General features: G+C 40.9%; 1 protein-coding gene across 1 annotated transcript in view; it reads right to left on the reverse strand.

The window, feature by feature from the left end:
• Positions 1 to 20,722, reverse strand: part of LOC128749593 (poly(rC)-binding protein 4-like) — a 30,775-nt gene that overhangs the window by 7,478 nt on the left and 2,575 nt on the right. The window contains exons 3-9 of the mRNA XM_053849334.1: positions 8,621 to 8,810; positions 8,529 to 8,552; positions 7,063 to 7,095; positions 5,370 to 5,486; positions 2,936 to 3,067; positions 2,552 to 2,680; positions 835 to 909 (exon numbers count right to left, since the gene is read on the reverse strand). Of these exons, the coding sequence (XP_053705309.1) occupies positions 835 to 909; positions 2,552 to 2,680; positions 2,936 to 3,067; positions 5,370 to 5,486; positions 7,063 to 7,095; positions 8,529 to 8,552; positions 8,621 to 8,728 (618 nt within the window). The 5' untranslated portion in view covers positions 8,729 to 8,810. The remainder of the gene's footprint in view (positions 1 to 834; positions 910 to 2,551; positions 2,681 to 2,935; positions 3,068 to 5,369; positions 5,487 to 7,062; positions 7,096 to 8,528; positions 8,553 to 8,620; positions 8,811 to 20,722) is intronic.

A 20,722-nucleotide genomic window follows, 5' to 3' on the forward strand; every position in this document is an offset into this window, starting at 1 on the left:
AGGCTATTGCACAAATGGAGTGGTGTCTGAAGCAGCACTAACACTGTCAGAAGTGCTGACAGCTATGCAAAATATCCGCCCGCTGCTGCAGCCAGAGGAGACGGCAGGTCTCCAGTCTCACTTGCTAATCTCGTGCTTCGCTCCATGGGAGGGTGGCTCGGGCTGCTTTTTCTGAACAACAGCATCTATACACACCTCATCCTGACACACACAGAAACCACCCGATCCCCCACCAAGGAGCCTGTGCTCGAGTCGTGTTCCACCAGGAGGGAGCATGTTTAGCCCCTGATGGTTCTCCTCGAGTCCTAGAATTACATTGGATCTTTGGAAGGAGAACCTATCTGCTGCTGCACCATCTGTCAGTCACAAAACTTCCAATAGGTCTGAAGGACATCTTAGATTCTAAACTGGAATATTGACTTTTCTTTCTGGATTTTATATCACCCATAAAATGGGGAATTGTGCACACAACTCAGTCAGGAGTCAGGTGACCTTGCTTTATATTCAAGGAGTACACAGCGCATATAATTATGAGCCATAATGCCGAACACAAGGCAACAGTTAACAACTGAATACTGTGATTTTCAGCCATCTTGATCTATTAGTATTCTCTTCTTGGATTTCCGGCGCAGCAGCTGCTAGTCAGGTTTATTCTTGTGGCTGTGACGTCAATTGACACATCCACATCAATTTCAATGTCTCTCATTCCACCAGGGAGCACCTTGCCAAGCCAAGTTTAGAGGAAAGACAAAGGCAGAAAATGATGTCGACTGTTTCTTTTGATAGTTCAGTGTGAAGAGATTAGTTTCTGTGGAGTCCTGGAGTTATTCTCACCTGATTCCCTGCGATGACGAGGGAGGCTGGTGAGGGACTTGGTCGATATGGGATGGTGGCACCCTTTGGAGGAGACTGGATTGAGGAAAACAAGCAGAAGATTGGAACATGTGATGCAAACAAACGCCCATTTCAAGCTCCAAAGCAACAGCACTATCAAACAGGGGAACCGTATAATCAATGATGGTGAACGCACTGCTTGATTAAGATACAAAACCAATTAAAGTAAACTGCTAATGACATTGACATTATTCCCGTGCTTGTTTTTCTTCAGATTCATCTTGAATAATTAAAAGTAGTTTGAGGGCTGGAGCCATCTGCACAGTGTATGAATAAGAAATCCGGTGACATCTTAATATGAAAATCCTCAAAACAGAAAAGGGGATTAAATGCACATGACACTTATACTGAGGGATATTAAGGAAGTGTGAGTTTTGGCTGTGCTGTTTCGGGGGTTTAAGAAGTGGAGCATCTTTTCTGTGGGTGTAGTCACAGAATATTCTTTGTATAACTTTGCATATTTTAAATCTTGGAGCCAAAAGCAAGAAGCTGCTGGTGCAGAATCCTAATGAAAGTTGCTTTGAAGAGAGCCCTGGAAAACTGGATCAAACTAGCAATTAGTCAGTCCGGTCCAGCTGCGGTGCTGAAACAAGAAGCACTTGTGCACTCCCATGAACACACAGGGAGAAATTGTGCTCCGGGTTGTTTTTTTCTTATCTCGTCTCTGGTTTTCTCAAGAGAGCTGTTGTCTGAAGGTGGACAGATTTCTGCTGCAGGTCAGTTTGTTTTCTGGTCGCGGCTAAATGTCCTCACCGACAAGATTTGACCCACAACTCTTGACTCCATGTGATGCCCTGACGCCACATGAAAGAACCGGCGACAAGAAGAGGTGCACGGAGGCAACAGCAATTTGATAAGAATTTAATCCAAATGACCTTTGACAGTGAAACAAAGTCAACTTGCATATTGTGGTTGATCCTTCATAAACTGTAATACACTAGCTTTTTCCTTCAAATTACACGTATATGTATATGTACACACACACACACACACACACGCACATATATATGTGTTTTAATGTAAATGCTAAGCTAATTTTAGCATTTACAGTAAAACATTTATCTATTTCTTGAAATTTCCTTAACATATTTCTTCTTTAAATTTGTTTTTATGTAAATTATTTTAAAAAATCATTTTGGAGACTTTGTTTCCCAAGGCAAATTAATTTGAACTTGAACTGTTTATAGCTATCATTTCTTTATTACCATTTAGTTATATATTTTTATTATGTAATGTTGTAGCAAAAGTGAACATTTCATTTCAGTACTGAATGCGCCATATAAAAGAATGATCAATTTCATTCAAGCGAAAATATACTTCATAGTTTTTTTTTATTTTGTTATTAAAGAAAAAGCAACCACTTTGAGCCATGTTTGAAAGATTTCTTTTGCATTCAATTGTCATATTGTTCTAGTAAAGTTATGGAGTTACAAAAGTACGGTCTTGTACATCCTGAATAATGCATCTAGTGTTTGCAGTGTTCCAGATAAATACTTATTAGGCAGTCAGCATCGGGATGTAGGCGACAAGTACGACGTCACATGATAAAAATGCAAATATTCACGGGCGGCGTGCTGAAACGAAAACATCTGTGTCGTCAGCTCTGCACTGACAGATAGATCTGCTCACATCAAGTGGAGAATGGTACGCTTCCTACCTCCAGGATTACCGTACAGATGAGCTTGACACACTGGATTACGGAGTCCTGATTCCCAGATATCGTCACCCCTCGCTCAGTGGAGTTGGGCAGCAAATCCCCTGCCACCTGTATCTGAGCTCCGGTGCTCTGGAAGTGATAGGGGGTTTAAAATAAAGATTAGGCAGCGCTGGTGATAAGACAAGTCCTAATTACTCTGCCATGGCCTGTTTTTGACTTCCCATGCTGTCAAAGCTGTTTCTGCCCTCTTGACTAGTACTATAACTGAGTCCCATAGTTTGGATCTAAAACCTGTGTCCAGTGATTATTTTAAAAATCATTCATTTAAAAAGAGGGGACCATGATCGGATGACAACGTTTCCCTGCTACAGCTGGTCCTCTCACCTCTCTGATCTCCTTTATCTTGGCTCCGCCTTTCCCGATGAGTGATCCGCACTGGCTCGCCGGTATCACCAGCCGCAGCGTGACTGGCGGCTTGGAGCTGATGGTTCCGTTTGCCACCAGCGCCGCCAGGTCCTGTAGAGAAGAGACACAGAGCACAGAAGGTGTCAAAGAGTCAGCAGGAAAAGCCTGGAGGAGAGGATAAAACAGCGGGGTCACGGCGGAAGTGGACGGGGAGTGGAGTCGGTTGAGGGTATTAACGTGATCGATTAGAACAGTGAATTCAAAGTACGGTTCTTCTGACTTCAAAGGTGAACTACTTAATTCAACCGTGAAAATAGTCAATGCTTTAAAAAAAGAAGGAGCTAAGTATACGATACAAGGTGGGTGTTTAACATAAATTAGGCTTCCGAAGTTAAGCATGAAGAGGTCATTAAATCTACACGACTAAACTGCACTGGAGAGCAGGACTGAGAGTTGGGTGTTTTGGAAGGGGACATGCTGAATGTTGAGTAGATGATGTGCAGGATGAGCCTATTGGCTGGGCAAAAAAAATGCAGAGGATTACTTGAGATTAATTGGACTCCCAGCTCCAGCCCAATATAGAATATTTCCAAAACTCCCAATCTTAACCCAAGTGGAGTCAGGTAACTACTGACTCTCCAAATTTCTCCAACTCAGAATAAGACATGGGGCCGGATACATTGTATAGCATATCCCCACAGGTCCCTGAGACCATCTAGCACGAGCAACCAAAACTACTACCACTCCACAAAGTCTCTGGGTAGCAGGGCAGAGGTGTGACCTTTCATAAGCACAGGTCCTGGGTGGTTCTCATCCTGATACACATCACTCATTAAATTCACCTTTACATCTCTCTCATCATCTGTTTTGCTGTGAAACATCTGAAGCAACCTTTTCTCGTCTTATCTTTTGTAAACATCCCAGTTAATCTTTGATTTTAAATGAACTTCAGCTATCTTGACCTAAATCTTATACAGTAAAAATAGCAAAGATGCACATGGTCATTCTCCCCAGATGTAAACAGAGATACACTATCAGTGCCCAAAATCACATGACGGTGTGTTGCAGCGAGTATAAACAACCGTGCAGCGGTATTTCTTTCTCCCTGCAGACGAATAATGAGCTAGGCCATGTCTATTCCCTCCTTATCGCACATGTGGTTGGATGAAAATCCAAAAAAGTGGAGGCTGAAAACTACCTGCTCTGCTCCGGGTGGAGTCGAAGCTGTTAATTAATGAAAAGTGTGATCCTTTGAAATGCAAATGCACCGCACTGTCTCTCTCCCTCATCACTGTTCAACACACTACAACTGCGTGACAGAATGCAGAGCATGCAGCTTGTTTTTGAAGTGCGTTTGATGGGGGCAGTTCGCCATATAATTAGCCACATTTGACTTCGGGGGGGGGGGCAATATGGATTCCTGAGAGTAGATAACTGCATTGTGGTTCACATAAGCGGAGTTCTGTGACGCTGCTCTCTCTGCCTTGTGTCTATATTTAGACTCTCAGATCAAGCTCTTCGACGTCTTGTCTCATTAGAAGTGGAGCAGGCGGCTTGTCGTCATGAAGTCTCAGAGCATCATATTTGGATTTCATCAAATGATATCAGCCACATCTCATCTCATCTGTGGTGGAGACTCCTCTCACCTAAGAGTGTTTGTCATGTTATTTGCTGAAGATGAGAAGTCACACCTAATCGCTGATGTGGCTGTAAATATTAAAAGCATATTTTACACTTCACATCACGATCTTAAAAGTCTTACCGGCAAACATCTACTTGTCTGATGCCTCAATTTGCTCAGAATCCAAGGGTCATGCCCTCATTGGTTACTGATGGCAGCACATTTCCAAAGGTGTACAAATGTACTATAGTTGCCTTGGAAACAAGGAATGACTGGAGGATTGCAAATTTTTGGTGTATTATTGTTACAGTTTCTATTTATCAAGTTAATAAGTATGTTGAATGCTTAAATACAATTAATTAATTTAATACTCCTATTCTTTAAATAACAAATATTACTTTTAAGTTTTGTTGCTGCTGTCTTTTCTTACTCAGTGGAGACATGTATTTTATTTATGACCAAAACCCAAAGGATGCTTATAATGGAACACTCACCAGGTTTTTGCTCTTCCAGTACTCGGTAAAACAACAGCTACAGCTGCTTCCGAAAATGTTTCATCTGCAGTGTAATCTTATCTGAGAGCACATCGCAGCAGATACATTTTCCTCTCCATCACTCCAGTTTAGACTCTAATCAATAGCGGTAAAAGCACATTAGAGCTATTGTTGTTGGGTCTCAGGAAATGACATGACGAAGTAACATCGATCTCTGCAGCCTTCCAAAAAACATTATCCAGACATGGACTTCTACATAACCCTCATGATATCGTTTCATGTGCCACTCGTGGGTTACCTCTTCCAGTTTGTATGTGATCATGGTAAAGGCTCTGAAGACGCTGTCTGTGGAGCCGGTGATGGTGATAATCCTCTCAGGACAAGATCCCTCTGAGATGTTGACCCGAGCACTGCTCTGTAAAAACACACATAGGGGTCAGCGTTGAAGCGTTGGCTGCAGCTGGCTTGTTTAGCTTGGCAACGGACACATCAGAGGCAGCCTATAAATAGCAAATAATACAAGACAAGAGAAATCCAAAAGCATCTAGAGACTCATTATAATGAGTGGAAAACAAATAGTTATACAATTGTATTCTTTTGTTTTTGGTGTTCGGTGGCTCTTCGGTCCCCAAACAATTGGTCTATGGAGTCCCCGCCTCTCATTCGATGACACTTGATACTCGCATCTATACCACCATCTGCTAAATTGCTAAGATTTCAGACCCCATTTGTAATTTGATCTTTAAATGTCACCCACGAAAACCTTTTCTGTCATTAACAGTGACACATATAAGAAGCTCATGTGTTTTAACCATCCACTTTTCCCTCCTGGACTAGAATTTCAAGATGGCATCCTGCATATGAATAATACACGTCTGTGAGAGCATCTTCTAGACTCACCATCAAAAACACAGTGAGTTGAAAAACAAGCCTTTTTCTTGTGACCCTAATATGATCTTGTAGCATCACATTGGGCTGCCAACGGCTATTTAGAATCCCAATTTTTGAATTTGCAGCCCCATATTGTGGCTTCTTTCAATCCATTACATCATAGCTTTCATCCTCGCGGCTTTATAGCGTCGCCTTTTCCACACCTGTCAGCGTTTATCAAGCTGCATTTAGTCAATCCCGACACAGATGTCCCCGAACACACATGCCATCGCTCTTCTTCCAATGAAGCGAGTGTAATAAATGTTTTGTTTTCCTTGTCCCTGTCGTCAATAAGCTTGAAGTCGGCTGACATGATGTAAATGAAGCATGAGTGAGGGTTAGTGATACACACATCAGCTCTGTAGGACAATCTAATCCAGTCTGTCCTTGGCCTCAGGCTATAAATCTTGTGCCCTTCTATTTTGTGTCCTTGTATTTCCCTGCATTTCTGTCACATGAGCAGAGCGCGGTCAGTGCTGCAGCCCTGGGGTCGGCTCATACTATCCCCACTGAGTCATGCTTCCACCGTGGATGAGCAGAATGAAGTCGTCTTTATCCAGCAGCTTTTGCAGCGTTCTGTCATGACCTCACCTCTTGTTTAGCAGCCCGACCCCCTAAGTAAAACACAAAACCTTTGCAGCAACTGGCATTACACTTCTAATTACTTTAAAAGTTAGCCGCGCGCTTCAGACTCAGTTCAAAGGCAGGGAGACACAATTAGACAAAAAGAAGCACTTGGAAGAGGTGAGCGTCTGACAGGGGATGGGAGAGAAGGAATTAAAATTCAAACGGTGGAGCATTTGCCCAGAAGAGTTTTGGATACGCTTGAAAGTCTTACAGACGCAGAGCTCAACTTTTAATGTTCTTTTTCGTAACGTTGAAATTGGATTGAGAGATAGATGTTTATGGAGACTATAAACCATTCAAACACACAAAGAGTTGCAGGTTAAGCGTGAACATCAAGTCATAAATATGTTACATATACAACATAATAATAAATTAATTATTACATATTGTTGCGCACTAAATAGCAATGGAAATTAAGAAAAAAAGGCACATACCTCCTCTCGTATTCGCTTCACAGTCTCCCCTTTCTATAACAGAGATGGGAGACATCAGTTAGAATGACGACTCTTTTTAAGTTTTTATTATAATTCACGCCTTTAAACGCCTCTGCATGGCTGGAGGGGACCAACATCTGCTCTGAGTGTAGCTACCAGTTTATGAGAAAACTTTATTGAAGATTTTGGGGGACATTCTGTCAAAGTTGCGCCACACTGCAGCAACCTCTCCTTGGATTAATCCCTTTCTTCTTTCATTATTTTTGACAAGTGCATCCACGCTGCCACAGCTCTATTCAGACACACACTTCAGAACAAGGGTATCAAAACACAATCACGTCCACCCTGTTGTGTTGCATTATTGGAAAACACATTATATGTGACCCATCTGTGGCTCGAAATGAGAAGAAAAAGATGAGAGGTGAAGGGATAGACGGGAGGCTTGTGAGACGGAAGTTATTAGTGAGCTTGAAGCTCAAATATTTTTCCTATAATGATCCTATAATGACAATCAGGACTTCTTATCATTGCATTTTATTAATGCTGATCATTATGACTGCTGTTCATTATATTAAATCATGAAGTCGAAGTACATTCAAGAAGCAAAACAACGATACGTGAGCTGATTTTCATGATGAAACCAAATGTTATTTTCATTCCCCCTCAAATACCTGTGGTACATTCGTGTTTGTCCTGGTGGCCCTGAAGGGCAAATGACAATCACAAAATAGAAGTGCAATCACGACGAGAAGAACAAACTACGAAACTGGAATCCTAATGTCAGAGGCAACAACATGAAGGAAAAAACAGAGGAGGGGCGTGTACCTTCCTTGACAAGGCTCGCTGCTGACTGGATAGGCTGTGTGTCAGTCAGGAGGAAATACTGCTGTATTATTGTGATTCAGCTGTTGTAGTTGCACTCTTGATTTTGTGACGTGTGTTTTGTGGTTACACTTTGACAAACTATTTGTACTTCCTACACCAAATTGTAATATAACTGCCCTCACCATCTATCAACACAATCCTCCCATATCAGTCGATTTAATTGACAAAAAATAAAAATACCTCATAAATATAATGCATGAAATAAACATGAGTGTTCCCTCTCATTGCCCTTGCTATCTGCTGCTCAAATGGGCTCCCCTATAGTGAGATCATACTAGGACTAACTGAGACGACTCAGGCCTTTCACAGATACTCAGAGAACCCACTAGGGACGGACAGTAATGTGTCTTTCGGAGCTCGGTTTCAATAGGAGCCGGACAGTCAATACACTAATGTTTTCCAGTGATGGATTGCTTTGTTGCATTAAGGCTGGTGGTTACATTTTGGAGCCGACCAACAATTTTGTGTTTGAAAGCTTTGTGCTCTTGTTTCAGGGGCTAGTGGGTCGGTTGGGATTATTAGGAATGATTCTTTAGCAGAAATCACAAACAAAATATCACGATTAATGTCGCTGGTCTTACCTTCCCTATGATGCTGCCAACCTCCTAAACACACAGAAGAGAGGAGATTAGTTTGTTTTCTGAGGTCACCTGTCAGAATACATGAGCAGTACCTTTCCGTGCATGAGCAGTCGTAATGTGAGGGTCACTCCCAAGCCCCCATCTCCAAAATCCTGCTCACAGTTCATGTTTTTTTGGGAGTGGCACTCAGGGAGACGCATGAACAAGGCTCGATCGCTGGTCAGGCAGTCAGAGGAAGACCAGCACTCGGTCTCTGGCTCTCCGAGGTCCTTCAGCACTCTCCTGAAAGGAAACAGACGTTAATGGAGATTTTCATTTTCAAGCAACTTCCGAGGCTGATGTCGGCGGATTGGCGTCACGCTCATTAATCATTGAAACTAATAAACCTAATTATATCGTTTCTATTTATTTAAGTGAAACAGAGAGCTTGTAATGAGAGATGGTTGGTGTTTGTACAATTATTTTCCAAGATCAAACGCCCTCGGATGAATAAAGAGAGACAGGAAGCCGAAGACTTTAATGAATCAAAGGCTTTGAACATAGGCTGGACTCGAATATCTCCGTTACTAGCTAGCTTTGATGCTATCGCTGCCCTCTTCCCCTGTTGTAATGAAGGCTGTTGTGTCCATGCAGTATTGACAAACCACGGCGATGTCAGCGAGTCACATCTCTGGGGCTTCAGAGGTCCTGACTGGCCGTCCGTGACTAACTCCCTTGCTATGTCCACATTATCTCAAAGTGTCGTTCCCACAACGGTTTTGATTGAGAAGAAAGTCTGAGGCAGCGAAACAGAAGCGTCTAGGCTTATACCTGGAGCAGCAGCGATGGTGTGCACGTCATCGATGTGACAAGTGCTGCGATGATTAATGGCTGACTCACCTGACTGCACGGCGTGACATTTATAATGAGTCCTTACGCACATGTTTCCTCTGGATTTATTACTCTAAATTGGTCACTGTTGACAGGTGATCAGTCAGGTGTTCAAATGGACAGAAGTCTGCAGTAGCAAAAAATATCGATCTTTCTCGCCAGGGGCTGTGGTGCACTTAAAAAGTGAAAGAAACTTAATATGCAATTCATCTGTTTTTTTGCATGTATTTATATATATTTTTTTTCCCAGCCCCAAATCAAACCCCATCCATCGTCCCCGGGGTCAAGGGTCAAGGCGAACCCTAGCTAAAAAGGTCTGTACCAAAGAGGCTAAAATAATGTTGAAAAGAACAATCTCAAATTATGTGGTGTTCACGGTACAACTTTTGGATGACAGTCGGCCCAAACCTCATACATGCATAGATGGAGAGATAAAAGACCTAATCATAATGAGGTTTTCTAGATGAGGGATCAAAGCCCAGTAGATGATCTGTGTTTATTTCATCACTTGAAAACAAACCCTCCGTCGTTACTAATCAAGGCCGCTTGTCTCTCTGACTGTCGGATCTGAACGGACCCCGGTGCCACCGAACACCGGCCGCTGTGATCCAGCTGACTCTGCAGGAGACATCTGCCTCATAAATCTGCATGTCGTCTCTAGATCGGTGAGCTGTGTGTGGAAATCATGTATAATGAATAGTTGTTATTTTAGATGAGATCCAACTCCGTGGAGACTTGTTGTCGGATGGTTTATTGCTTCTGTTGCGTGCACAAGGCCACCACTGCTCCTCTGCTTTTATTTATGCAGGAGCTGATGGCAGAGGCACGTTGCGATGCGCCTTCACTCACACACAAGTCCCCTCTTAGAGGCTGGACACTCCCTGTATGCTGTAGTCACTTAACATGGCACTGCTTGACATCAAGTTTGTGAGTTCAAGTGAGCTCTTTTCAAGCACCCACAAACAGTTAGGTAAAAATGTCATTATTATTATTATCAATAATAGCAAAACAAACAAGCAAAACCCATCAGAAAGACTTTTTTTCTTATGATCATTCTTATAAGTATGTATTTACATCTAGAAATTGATCTATTTAAATGGCGCAGTTATCATTTTTTTACTGATTAAAATCTTGAAATCCACAATGAGCTTTGAGTTTTGTTAGCAAAACGACACGTCGACACGTTATGATGAATACAATTTTTTTTTCCATGTGTGGTTTTCAAGGCTTTTGGGGAAACCTCTGACAGCTGTGAACTATTGACTATCTGCAGTACATCTGTTGCCTGGCAACCAAAACCCTTTTTTAAGTCAGCAGACAAACTGAGGCGTCGGGTGTAAAGGTTTGAGTGTTAAGTGAAACTATTTTGATGAGCCATTCATCAGCACATGATTAAGAGTGGAACACTGTGTTCTCACTCATGTTGCCTTCCACAGTCAGAATCAGAAACCTTCAAACCGACATATTGGCTGTGTTGTTTGCTCACCATGAACAATAAAATATATATAAATTAATCTTGCCAAAAGTAAGATATTAATTTCATAAATTGGCATTCAAAATAACTGAAACTTTTTTTTTGTTTTCTGTTATTACGCAGTCATAAAGTGCTGAATTTTTCAAGCAGACTGGGACTCAATGTGTCAATGTGTATCGGGCCCTGGTGAAGAACTGATCCCCAATTTTATATTCTGACAATTTGTTTTTTTTAAATTGTCCATTATTTCTTTTCAAAAACATTCAATTGTAATTTCATTATTAAATTATAATTTTATTTACTTATTATTAAATGAAACAGTTTTGTTGCATCATCCGTATTTCTGAGATCAAAATTAATATATTTCTAGTGCTTCATATTTGTTCATATTTTGGTGAGGGAAAAAGAGGGAAAGGAGGGAGAGGATAATCATATTAAATTTTAGCTTTTTTTTAATGTTACTTTTATTTACTTATTAAATTCAATTATTTCCCCACATATTCATTAATTTCTGACAATAATTTGTCCCACATGATGTCCTTATTTTTTACAGAATTTTTGCAAGATATCCAAAGATATTATCTGTGTTACTATACTAAGACTGATTCCAGCATCTCTCCATAACTTGATTATGTTTGAGCGCGGAGGGGCATAAAAATATTATAAGTCTTTATTACATTAACGGCTAATGTTGCCGAGGTCATGATGCTCAGCTTGTGGGTTGATATCGAGGCTTGTTCTCTGAGTCTCCGTGGGGGCGGTGGGCTTCTCCACTCCTCATTTCCAGAATCACAAGCAGAAGTGTTTCAGAGAACAGAGTCGCTCTGTTCTAAATTAGCTCTGGTAACTTAGTACAGGGAATTAGCGAAACACAGGCTGTAGCATCAGTCTGCCAAATACAATTAAACCAGAGGAGCCATTTTAGGCTCTTCCGTAACTGTCTGTGTAGCCCCGGTCTTACCCTGTTTCACTTGCTTTAGTCATGAGTCACTGCCTGCAGAGCATGACTCTCTAAATAACCGAAAGAAAAGAGCAACACAGGCTTCGTGTGTGTTGTAAATCCACCGCAACAATCAAGTTTTGAATCTTGAAGTGTTAATGAATAACCACATCCACAGTAGTCACTTTGTTTCACCTAACTTCAGGCATTTTAGCAAATGTTTTTAGCAAGTATGAAATTCTAATGTATCTCACATGACACTCACTGACCATTTATGCACTTGTAGCCTCAAGAAATTGAACATTCAGTTAAATACATTAATGTGTGACACACCTAACTCAATATTATTGAACTGTATTGCACCTAAAAACTGTTGTGTACACGCACTTTGATCAGGGCACTTCGAACCAGTATACGAACATCTTTCCTGACCTTTAATGTCAGATTTAGGGGAGAGTTGTTCACACCCAATCAAAACAATTCTCTTGAGAAGAGCGTCTTTCATTGAGTTGAAATGTTCCATTATTAGACCGGTGTACAGAGAAATAAGAGGGAGCCGGCGTGAGAGCAGTACGGTGTTGTGCGATGATGTTGTGGAAGTGACAAAAGAAAGATGGGTCGGTGGCAGCTCCCCCACAACAGAGGCAGGTTTTGGTGAACAACAGCAACTGGACAGATTTGGCTTTTCTGCTGGTTAAATCAGCAGGAAGTTAGGAGCTAATCGAAACTTTGATTGCAAGCCACAAGCCTAACCTTTTGCTTAATTGTAAGTCTCTGAGTTCTTTCCCGTAAAAATGCATAATCGATGCAGAAATTTGTGGAAGAACATCAAAGAAATTCCTATTGTCTTCTGCGCTGTATTACCCGCAGCATCCCTCCAGAGACTCCAGAGATGAAAAGGAGTTTTTGCAGGCCGTTTGTTTCCAATGCTGGACACCTGTTCAGAGACAAACGTGTTCCTCATACAAGCCGCAAACAGATGGCAGCGGAAGAAACGGCGGAGGAATGAGGACGTGGCTGGTCTCCACAGTGAAGGATGAACATTGGTTTCCCTGTGCCGAGGGTCTGAGAGGAGAGGGTGGTCTCACGGGTGGGCACGCACGTAGTGGTAAGTGAGAGGGCGACAATGTGAGGGCACGTGCGGGCAATATGGAGGGCAGGAGGTGAGAGATCCTTCAGTAGAATTCTCCCTCGCAGGTTTGTAGGCATAGAAACAAAAGCTCATGTACAGCTGCCGACATGAAAGCACGCAAAGGGTCCGGTTAATATACTGTACACGAGTGGAAATGCTTTGATCTGGAGAGAAGGGGGGGGCCCTTCTTATATTCGGCAGCGATTTCTCACAAACAAACTTTGCCACGTTCAAGTGTGTTGAATGACACAATGAGAGCATCGTCCCCCGAGATGATTCACAAGTAAAAGCAAAAACAAAAGAACTCTGTCGGGCCTCTGTGTCACTCACCGCGAGCTGCCATTAAATTGGAGGCAACAAAAAGGCTTTTTTTTAGTTGCACAATAGAGAAATGTGTTATGGTGACAGCAGCACAGATAAGGATCACACAGAGGTAAAACATTGGAAAAATAAGAATAAACCAAATTACCTGTGTCACTGTTTGTGAAACCGAGTTAATCATTATTGTATCTGAAATTGTGCCTCTTAATTGAAGAAATCGCCGATAATGTTTTTTTTCAAAGTATTGAATCTTTTTCATATAAATTATTGCTTTCAAATGTCTTTTAAACATATTTTAAATTTTAGTCTTAATATATTTTCTCATTCTGTTCTTCTTTCTATTACATAAACATTCTTTTGTATACACTTCATGTTTTTTATTTCCTTTTTCAAGTCACACACATTGAAAGCATTCATACTCATACTAATATTTATAATACTTATAATTAATATGTAAAGTATATTGTTTCTTTTCTGGCAGCGTTGTGAGTATTGTCACCTTATATCCAAATATTTTAGATAATAGTTCAATTAAAATAATAGGTTTCCTGGCCCAGATTTTCATCTGAACCCTCATAAAAGTCAACTGCCCTTCAAAATAATTCTACATTTTAACCATCATCATTACAACAAGAAATGTCATTTTGGGGATAAGATTGTGTTTAATTTGTGCCAGAATTTTTTGTGACTGCACATTCTCACTCTAGTCTCATGTTTAAATTAGTTTTCACTGCATCAGAAGCCGGGACACACAAGCTGAAAATCTCTGAGCAGCCTCCGCTTGACTTTAGACATTATCTGCAATGTCTTCTATCAAATCATCTGCTCTATTAGCTGCAGCTTCAAAGAGACCTGGTTTATGTTGGAAACAGCCCATGGGTTTTATAGCATATGTCAAAGCTCACCAGTTAACCCGCACTTGAGTATAAGAGGATTATTTTAACCGTGGTGAAGCTGCACCTCCCCACTCTCGAGGAAGAAATGAGACTTAAGGCTTTGGCTGTGAAATGGGAGCAGCCTGAAATTAAAGAGCAGTGTTTCATCTTCCAGTGTCTGTCACATAACATGAGAGGGGTCAGCCATCGGCGCAGAGGTGTCTGTCCACTCCTATCAGCCCCTGGATGCGTCTGCTGTTATAACACAGATGCATCAGCCTGCAGAGCGAGCAGCATGTCAACCAGGAGACAGCACTCCGGGCTCCAAGCTGGAGCCATCTTAGCTGCAAATACGGACAGATGAATGCTCCAGCTTTAACTTTGTAATTGAGTATCATATAAAGGGCTTGTCAAAAGGCTCTTTGAATAAAGATGGAGCTATAAAAAGAAACATCTATAAATAAGTCCAGAAGCTGCAGAGGACAGTTTATTTTTTTCTCCAGCTTGTGTTACATAAAAGACTTGCTTTTCTACATCAATGGGATGGTTTGGATTCACCACATCATATTTTCGGATTGAATAAGTAAAATGTGAGCTGGGTAAATTACTATACGGATGTAGGAAATGTTTTCTTTAAATTTCATGGACAATCTCAAGACATTTGTGATTCCATGGTGAGGACAGGTCTTGGAGGTGCTGTAGGTCTGTTCTCTCTGGAAGGGGGTGGCGTCCTCCGTGACCATGGCGATACCTGTCATTCTACTTACAGCCTATTCGTTGGTTTGGGGCCAGAAAAGCCACTCCCCTACCTTTCGATTTACATTAAATAACTAGGCCAATCAGCTCGGGGGCGGGTCAAAAGTTAGTGGAACAAGCTGTAGTCATTAATTCCTGTTGAAGTCTCTTAAAACCAGAATTCAGGCTTTTCAACGTGTGTGTTTATGTGCCAAAACCTTTTTGCTTGGCTCAGATGTCGTAGCACAACAGTGAGTAATTGTGTCACAGACTTCACCGTATAAAGGCGCTCATTTGAACTTGAATGAGATTTCAAATGCTTCAATAAATGTAGTTACTCAACGCAAATAAATGTAGGGCAATAATATTGGTCAAAAACAACACAATATTGGAGGAAATGAGCAACGCTATGGGGTCTTCACTCTATGAGTGCTTTTCCAGGTCAAATATTTGCTTTTTTGATTTGCCTGTGACGTGTCCCGAATCCGCCTGGTTTTTCTGTGTAGCTTTGGACCGCCTCATCTCTTATTTAGTACTTTCAGGCACTGAATTACTTATGGACTCTTGCTTTGTTGCTCATTGTGAGCATTTTTATTCATTTATTTTTATTATTTATTTTGCAAAACTCAAGTTTTCCTCTCCTGGGTCTCCACCTGTTCCTTTTTGAGAATTTTTCTACCTTGAGAACCTAGCACGAAGTCCAACCTGACTCACAGCAAAAGATTGCTCCTGTCTTGCAGTGCTATGTGACAAAAGCATTGCCATATACATTGTCCACGCCTGCTTAATTTAAAACAAGTAATACATGTTTAAAGTTCTTAATCTTTGAATTCTAATGAACTGTCATTTGGATTGTCATGTGCTCGCTCATGAAAAGTACTCTCATTTGATTTGTCAAGTTCACTTTCATACCTTCCCATTTTGAGCTTCAAAGCCAGCTTGATCACTCAACTTGATGCCACTGCGTATAAGTATTAACTGAGAGTATAATTAAGATAAGGAATAGCCTGACACGCTGAAACATAATGTGTAAAAATGCTGCAGAGATTGTGTTAAATCTTATTAATTTCTAAATGTGTTTTTTTGTCTCTTTGATATGGCACTTATTTAGAACTGTGAAGTCTTCAAACAAAAATATCTCCCATCCCCGAATATATTTCTCTTTAGAACTTTGAGTCTCTTATCTCGTGGAAAAAAAAAGCAGATTATTCCTCCTCATTGTTCCGACCGTTGTTCCACTTTTAGCTGCGCACTGTCAGCTCAGTGGGAACTGTGAATTATTGACACCATGAATTATTGCATTTGCGAAGTCTGTCATATCTTAAAGTGGCGCGCGTCGATATCTCCAGGGCTCCGACTTGCAGGCACAAGACTCTGACACAAATCACTCTTTGTGGCCAAATCTGCATGATTATGGGCAGCTTCTATGTCTAATGAACATCAGGGTAATTGACAGCTAACTGTGGCGGACGAGTCACTGACGTCAGTTTAGATTGCTCTGACCCACTGGGTTTTAATAAGACTCCACTTGAGGGAGACGGCGCTGCAGGAAACTATCATTGATCCAAAGACAGATGCAGTCGTCGTGAAGAATCGAATCTTCTCATTAGATGAGCCTCAGCATCTTCCTTGGTTGCATCACTGCTTTTTGAAGTTCAATGTAAAGATAATAGATCAGCTATGATTCTGGGCAGAGGATGGTTATCTCCCGAGTGGCAGCCACAGAGCAACCTTATGTGTTTACTCCAGCTTGAGGCCAGAGGCAATTTGTTGTTTTACTTCCCTAATCCAAGCTTTTGTTTTGCTGTGGTTCGAGATAATGCAGCTTCCAATACCTTGTCACAGCTTTCTTTCCAATATGTCTGCTACTTTTATCGGGACATTTCAGTATCTCCTCAAAACATTGGGAAATTATCTGACAGCTGATCCAAGCATTTTACCAGAGCTTGTCACATGATTCTTCATTTTTCTACCTATACTGTACGTTCATAAGGTACTACATTAGTATTCCATCAGGAGGTCATGCGTTTGAATCCAGTTGTTTACAAATATTGGAAAACTGACTCATTCTATTTGATTTTACCAACCTGAATTCGAATGACTTTTTTTCCTATCTCTCTGAGAATCATTCACAATCGTTCCACCTGCTACAAATGCTGTTAGAAATATATACATTTAAAGGCTTCTTAACATATAAAAGGAAAACTAAATGTCTTGTCCTCATCCCAGCTAGAGCATGGCCAGGTATAACCAATCAACATTTATTTTAGGATGAACGTATCCTTCCCTTTCTGTTTCGATAGGCCTCTTGTTAGTCGGTAAATTGAGTCATGAGACTTGAAAAGGTCATGGGATACTACACATGGAGCCCGCTGTAGTTGCTAGGAAATGGGAAGCCTGGAATGACATTGTTCCCTCTGTGACCTGACAATGGATCAGGGTTTGATTGACCCTAATAATCTAATATATTTTTGAAACACTGTGCCAACATACTAGAATTTAATGCTATTATATAGATTCACTTTTCCCCAGAAAACAGTTAGAAACAAAGTGAGGTCCGTAGGCCACATTTGGCCATTCATCTGTACTTTTCTGGCCCTTGTGACCACCACATACAGATTTTCACCTATTTTAGTTTTAAATAATTGATTACTCTTGTACTTAAAAGGACTGAAAAGCAAATTTTAACGTCACAATTTGTCCAATAGCTTTGTGACAAGACTCCTTCACTGTGTATGATTGCTTTTTTGCCCACAGAGATTGTATTCATCAAGTTAAACATGAAACGAAATGTAATAATGGATCTATTTTTTTCTTTAATTTATGTTACAGGCCTTTATTATATCATCTCATGTATTATTTTGCTCACAAAATTAAATGTATTCTTTCAAAATCTTCCAATACTATAACAATATGATTTATTTCTGTTTTATTTCGCTCATAAATGTTAGATTAAATGCCAAAAATGTATTTTAAACGTTTTCTGCCTGGACATTGATTGGCTCCATTTGATTATGGGTGACCTGCTACATCATCCGTCTATCATTCCGTTTTTTTAATTTTTCTCTGGCATGGAGCAGAGCAGACTTTGGCAGGACATTAAGTCCAGCTCTTTATTCCATCGCTCTCACTAGATGAAGGTCACTTTGTGTGTCTGCAAAACGACTTCGCTCGCTCTCTTTCATCCCGGCTTTTCCTCCCATCCTCCACCCCGGAGTCTGGCGTCCCGCAGGAAAGAGAGGAAGAGAAATTAAGGGGAAACAAAGTACAAACAAAGAAGGAAAGACGTTGGATCAATAGAACAAGTAAACAAATACACCTCTTTTTGTGGTGCTAAAAAACATTTGTAATTTTAAAATGTGAGGTGCATCATCCAGAACCTGTTTGGATTAACATCAGCACAATGTAAAAGCTGTTGCATAAGCTCCACAACAAACTGAGTGCTAACCCAAAAATAGTGCAGTCCCTGTTAAATATTTCAGGTGCTCAGCTGCTGAAAGAGACGGATGAAAAGCCGTCTCTTTCTCGGTTGCTGATGCGGACTGGCCATTTGAAGAAAACCCACAATTGAATGTCCAAAAAGCAGTTATTTCTGTGTACTCGCTGACTGCAGTGCCACACACTTTGTTAGCGGGGTTTTTCACCGGCAGCTCATAAAAGCAGAGGTTGAAGAGCAAAGCTCAATAAATAACACTCGCATGTGAGACACAACAGGACAGTCATGGGACCTGCCGGGTCAAACGCTGGATCTGGACACAGTGGCATCTTTTCATAGCAGCTACAGCCCAAGGGTCTGTCAGCCACCGCAGCCATCGTAAGAGCTGCAGTTGATGGTCACATTCAGCTCATGCAGAGAAAGGCTCTTTTCATTAACCGAGATCCGTGACAAAAGATGAGCTCTTTGTGTGTTTGCTCTGGAACTTCCAATCAATCCTCAGCACGGATTAATTACTCAGGTTAATTGCTACATGTAATTACACGATAGGTGCTGAGTGCTCAGCGCGACAATGCTCCACATCTTTATTCATTCCTGAATGAAGATGATGACATGCCTCATAAAGCTCTGTGATAATTCACATGCAAGGGTGCTAAAAGAACAAAGCTCTGTTGTTTTTTAATGATTTTTTTTATTGTAGTCTCTTTGTGCTCTCTTTTGGCACCATTCAAACAACCAAAACTTTATTTAAAAGTACCCTTGTTGCCCATTTATATTCAAGATTTTCGCTTCTATTGTGTGTAAGATAATAAATATGCTGCAGTCAGTGTCCAAGTCTGATTCATCATTTGCTTCCTGTGTTTTGCTTCCAGCTATCGTGTTTGATTCAGGGACACAGGAAGTGTAGCTGGCCGCAGGTATCTGTGTGCATTATGCAGGCTTTATGAGATGGAAGAAGGTGTGCTGGCTGTCATTCAGTAAATGCAGGCAATCGACAAAGGAAAATAAATGCAAGAATTTGGAATTGAGAAATTGTCCACTTGAGTCAGTGCCCAACAACCCCATCTACTCCTTTCATTTTCTTCTTTAACCTCTCTCTTCCCTTGCAGCGTGATCCCCCTCCAACTGCTGCTATTTACTTTTCATCCACTTTAAATTCTGCAGCTGGCTGGCTCCTGACAACCCTGGACAGTCATTACTCCGTCATCCCAAAATTCCTTTTTGACTACCTCCCAGTCAGAGCTCATCATTTGGATTCCAGCACCTCTGACTCTGATTTTTTTTTATCATGTAATGTCAATACAGCAATCCTGCTTATCATAACACATGAGTGTTGCTTCACAGAGGGTCTTTCTCCCACAGAGGTAAGTGTAATTGTGGAACTGGATCATTGACTGTATTTTTAGTGTCTATCCATCGTTGCAAGGGCGCCCCTTCCTTTAAATACATATCAACATGAAGGGCTTTATCTTGGCAGGAATCAGGTGATACCATATGTATCGCAATATGATCGTGATATATTACGATATTGAAAGTACGGCGTCATATGTCATACTGTAATATTTGGAAACAACGGCCATTATTTCCAGGAAAAACACATGCAGAAATTGCGAAAATGTCTCTCCACATTAGCTGTTAGCTGTGACGCTACATTAGTCCTGCACCGAGCACACGGTTTACAGTGTTTCACGAGTGTTTTGCTGTCCTCTGAATGCCAGTCTTCAGATTCTACCATTGTGTAGCGGTCAGCTAACACTGATGTACCAGCCCAGGCTTGAGAGCTTGCGAGACCTTATTCTCTAAAAGTGGCTTGAATACAACGCACAAATATCGATGTAGCATACTTAAAATATGGATACAGTATAACGCCATCAAGTATCGCAGTGCTTGAGTGCATTCATATTTTCTTTCGGTCCTATCAATGGCGATACCGGCCTGCAAGAGCTTTTTCTTGAAATCACATTCAAAAATTGTGCCAAAAACGAAACAACAGTTGACAACATGTGTGCAGTCCAGAGTTTTTAAGGACCAAAAAATAATATGGAACCTGAAAAACTGATACAGATGTAAGGGAGCGTCAAGAAAAGTGAGTTTTTTGCAGTGGAGTTGGTCAAGGAGTGCTGTATGTATTTTGAAACCTAAAGACGCTAATATTAGCCTTCATTAATTATAATACATATACACACTCTCAGTTCCTGCTAACTGCTCAGTAAATAGAAATTGAGTGCAAAAATATTGAGCACTCAAGCTGTTATATAAAATGTATGATGTACATTTAATATGCTTCATTTAACATGCTACCTCAACATTAGCATAGCAATGCAATGTTAAGTATCATGAGGAAAAAAACACATGAATGAATAATTACGCAATAATCCAGCAACTTGTCATATCACCATAAAATATAATCT

The sequence above is a fragment of the Synchiropus splendidus genome, chromosome 18 (genome assembly GCF_027744825.2).
Source record: "Synchiropus splendidus isolate RoL2022-P1 chromosome 18, RoL_Sspl_1.0, whole genome shotgun sequence".
NCBI lineage: Eukaryota > Metazoa > Chordata > Actinopteri > Syngnathiformes > Callionymidae > Synchiropus > Synchiropus splendidus.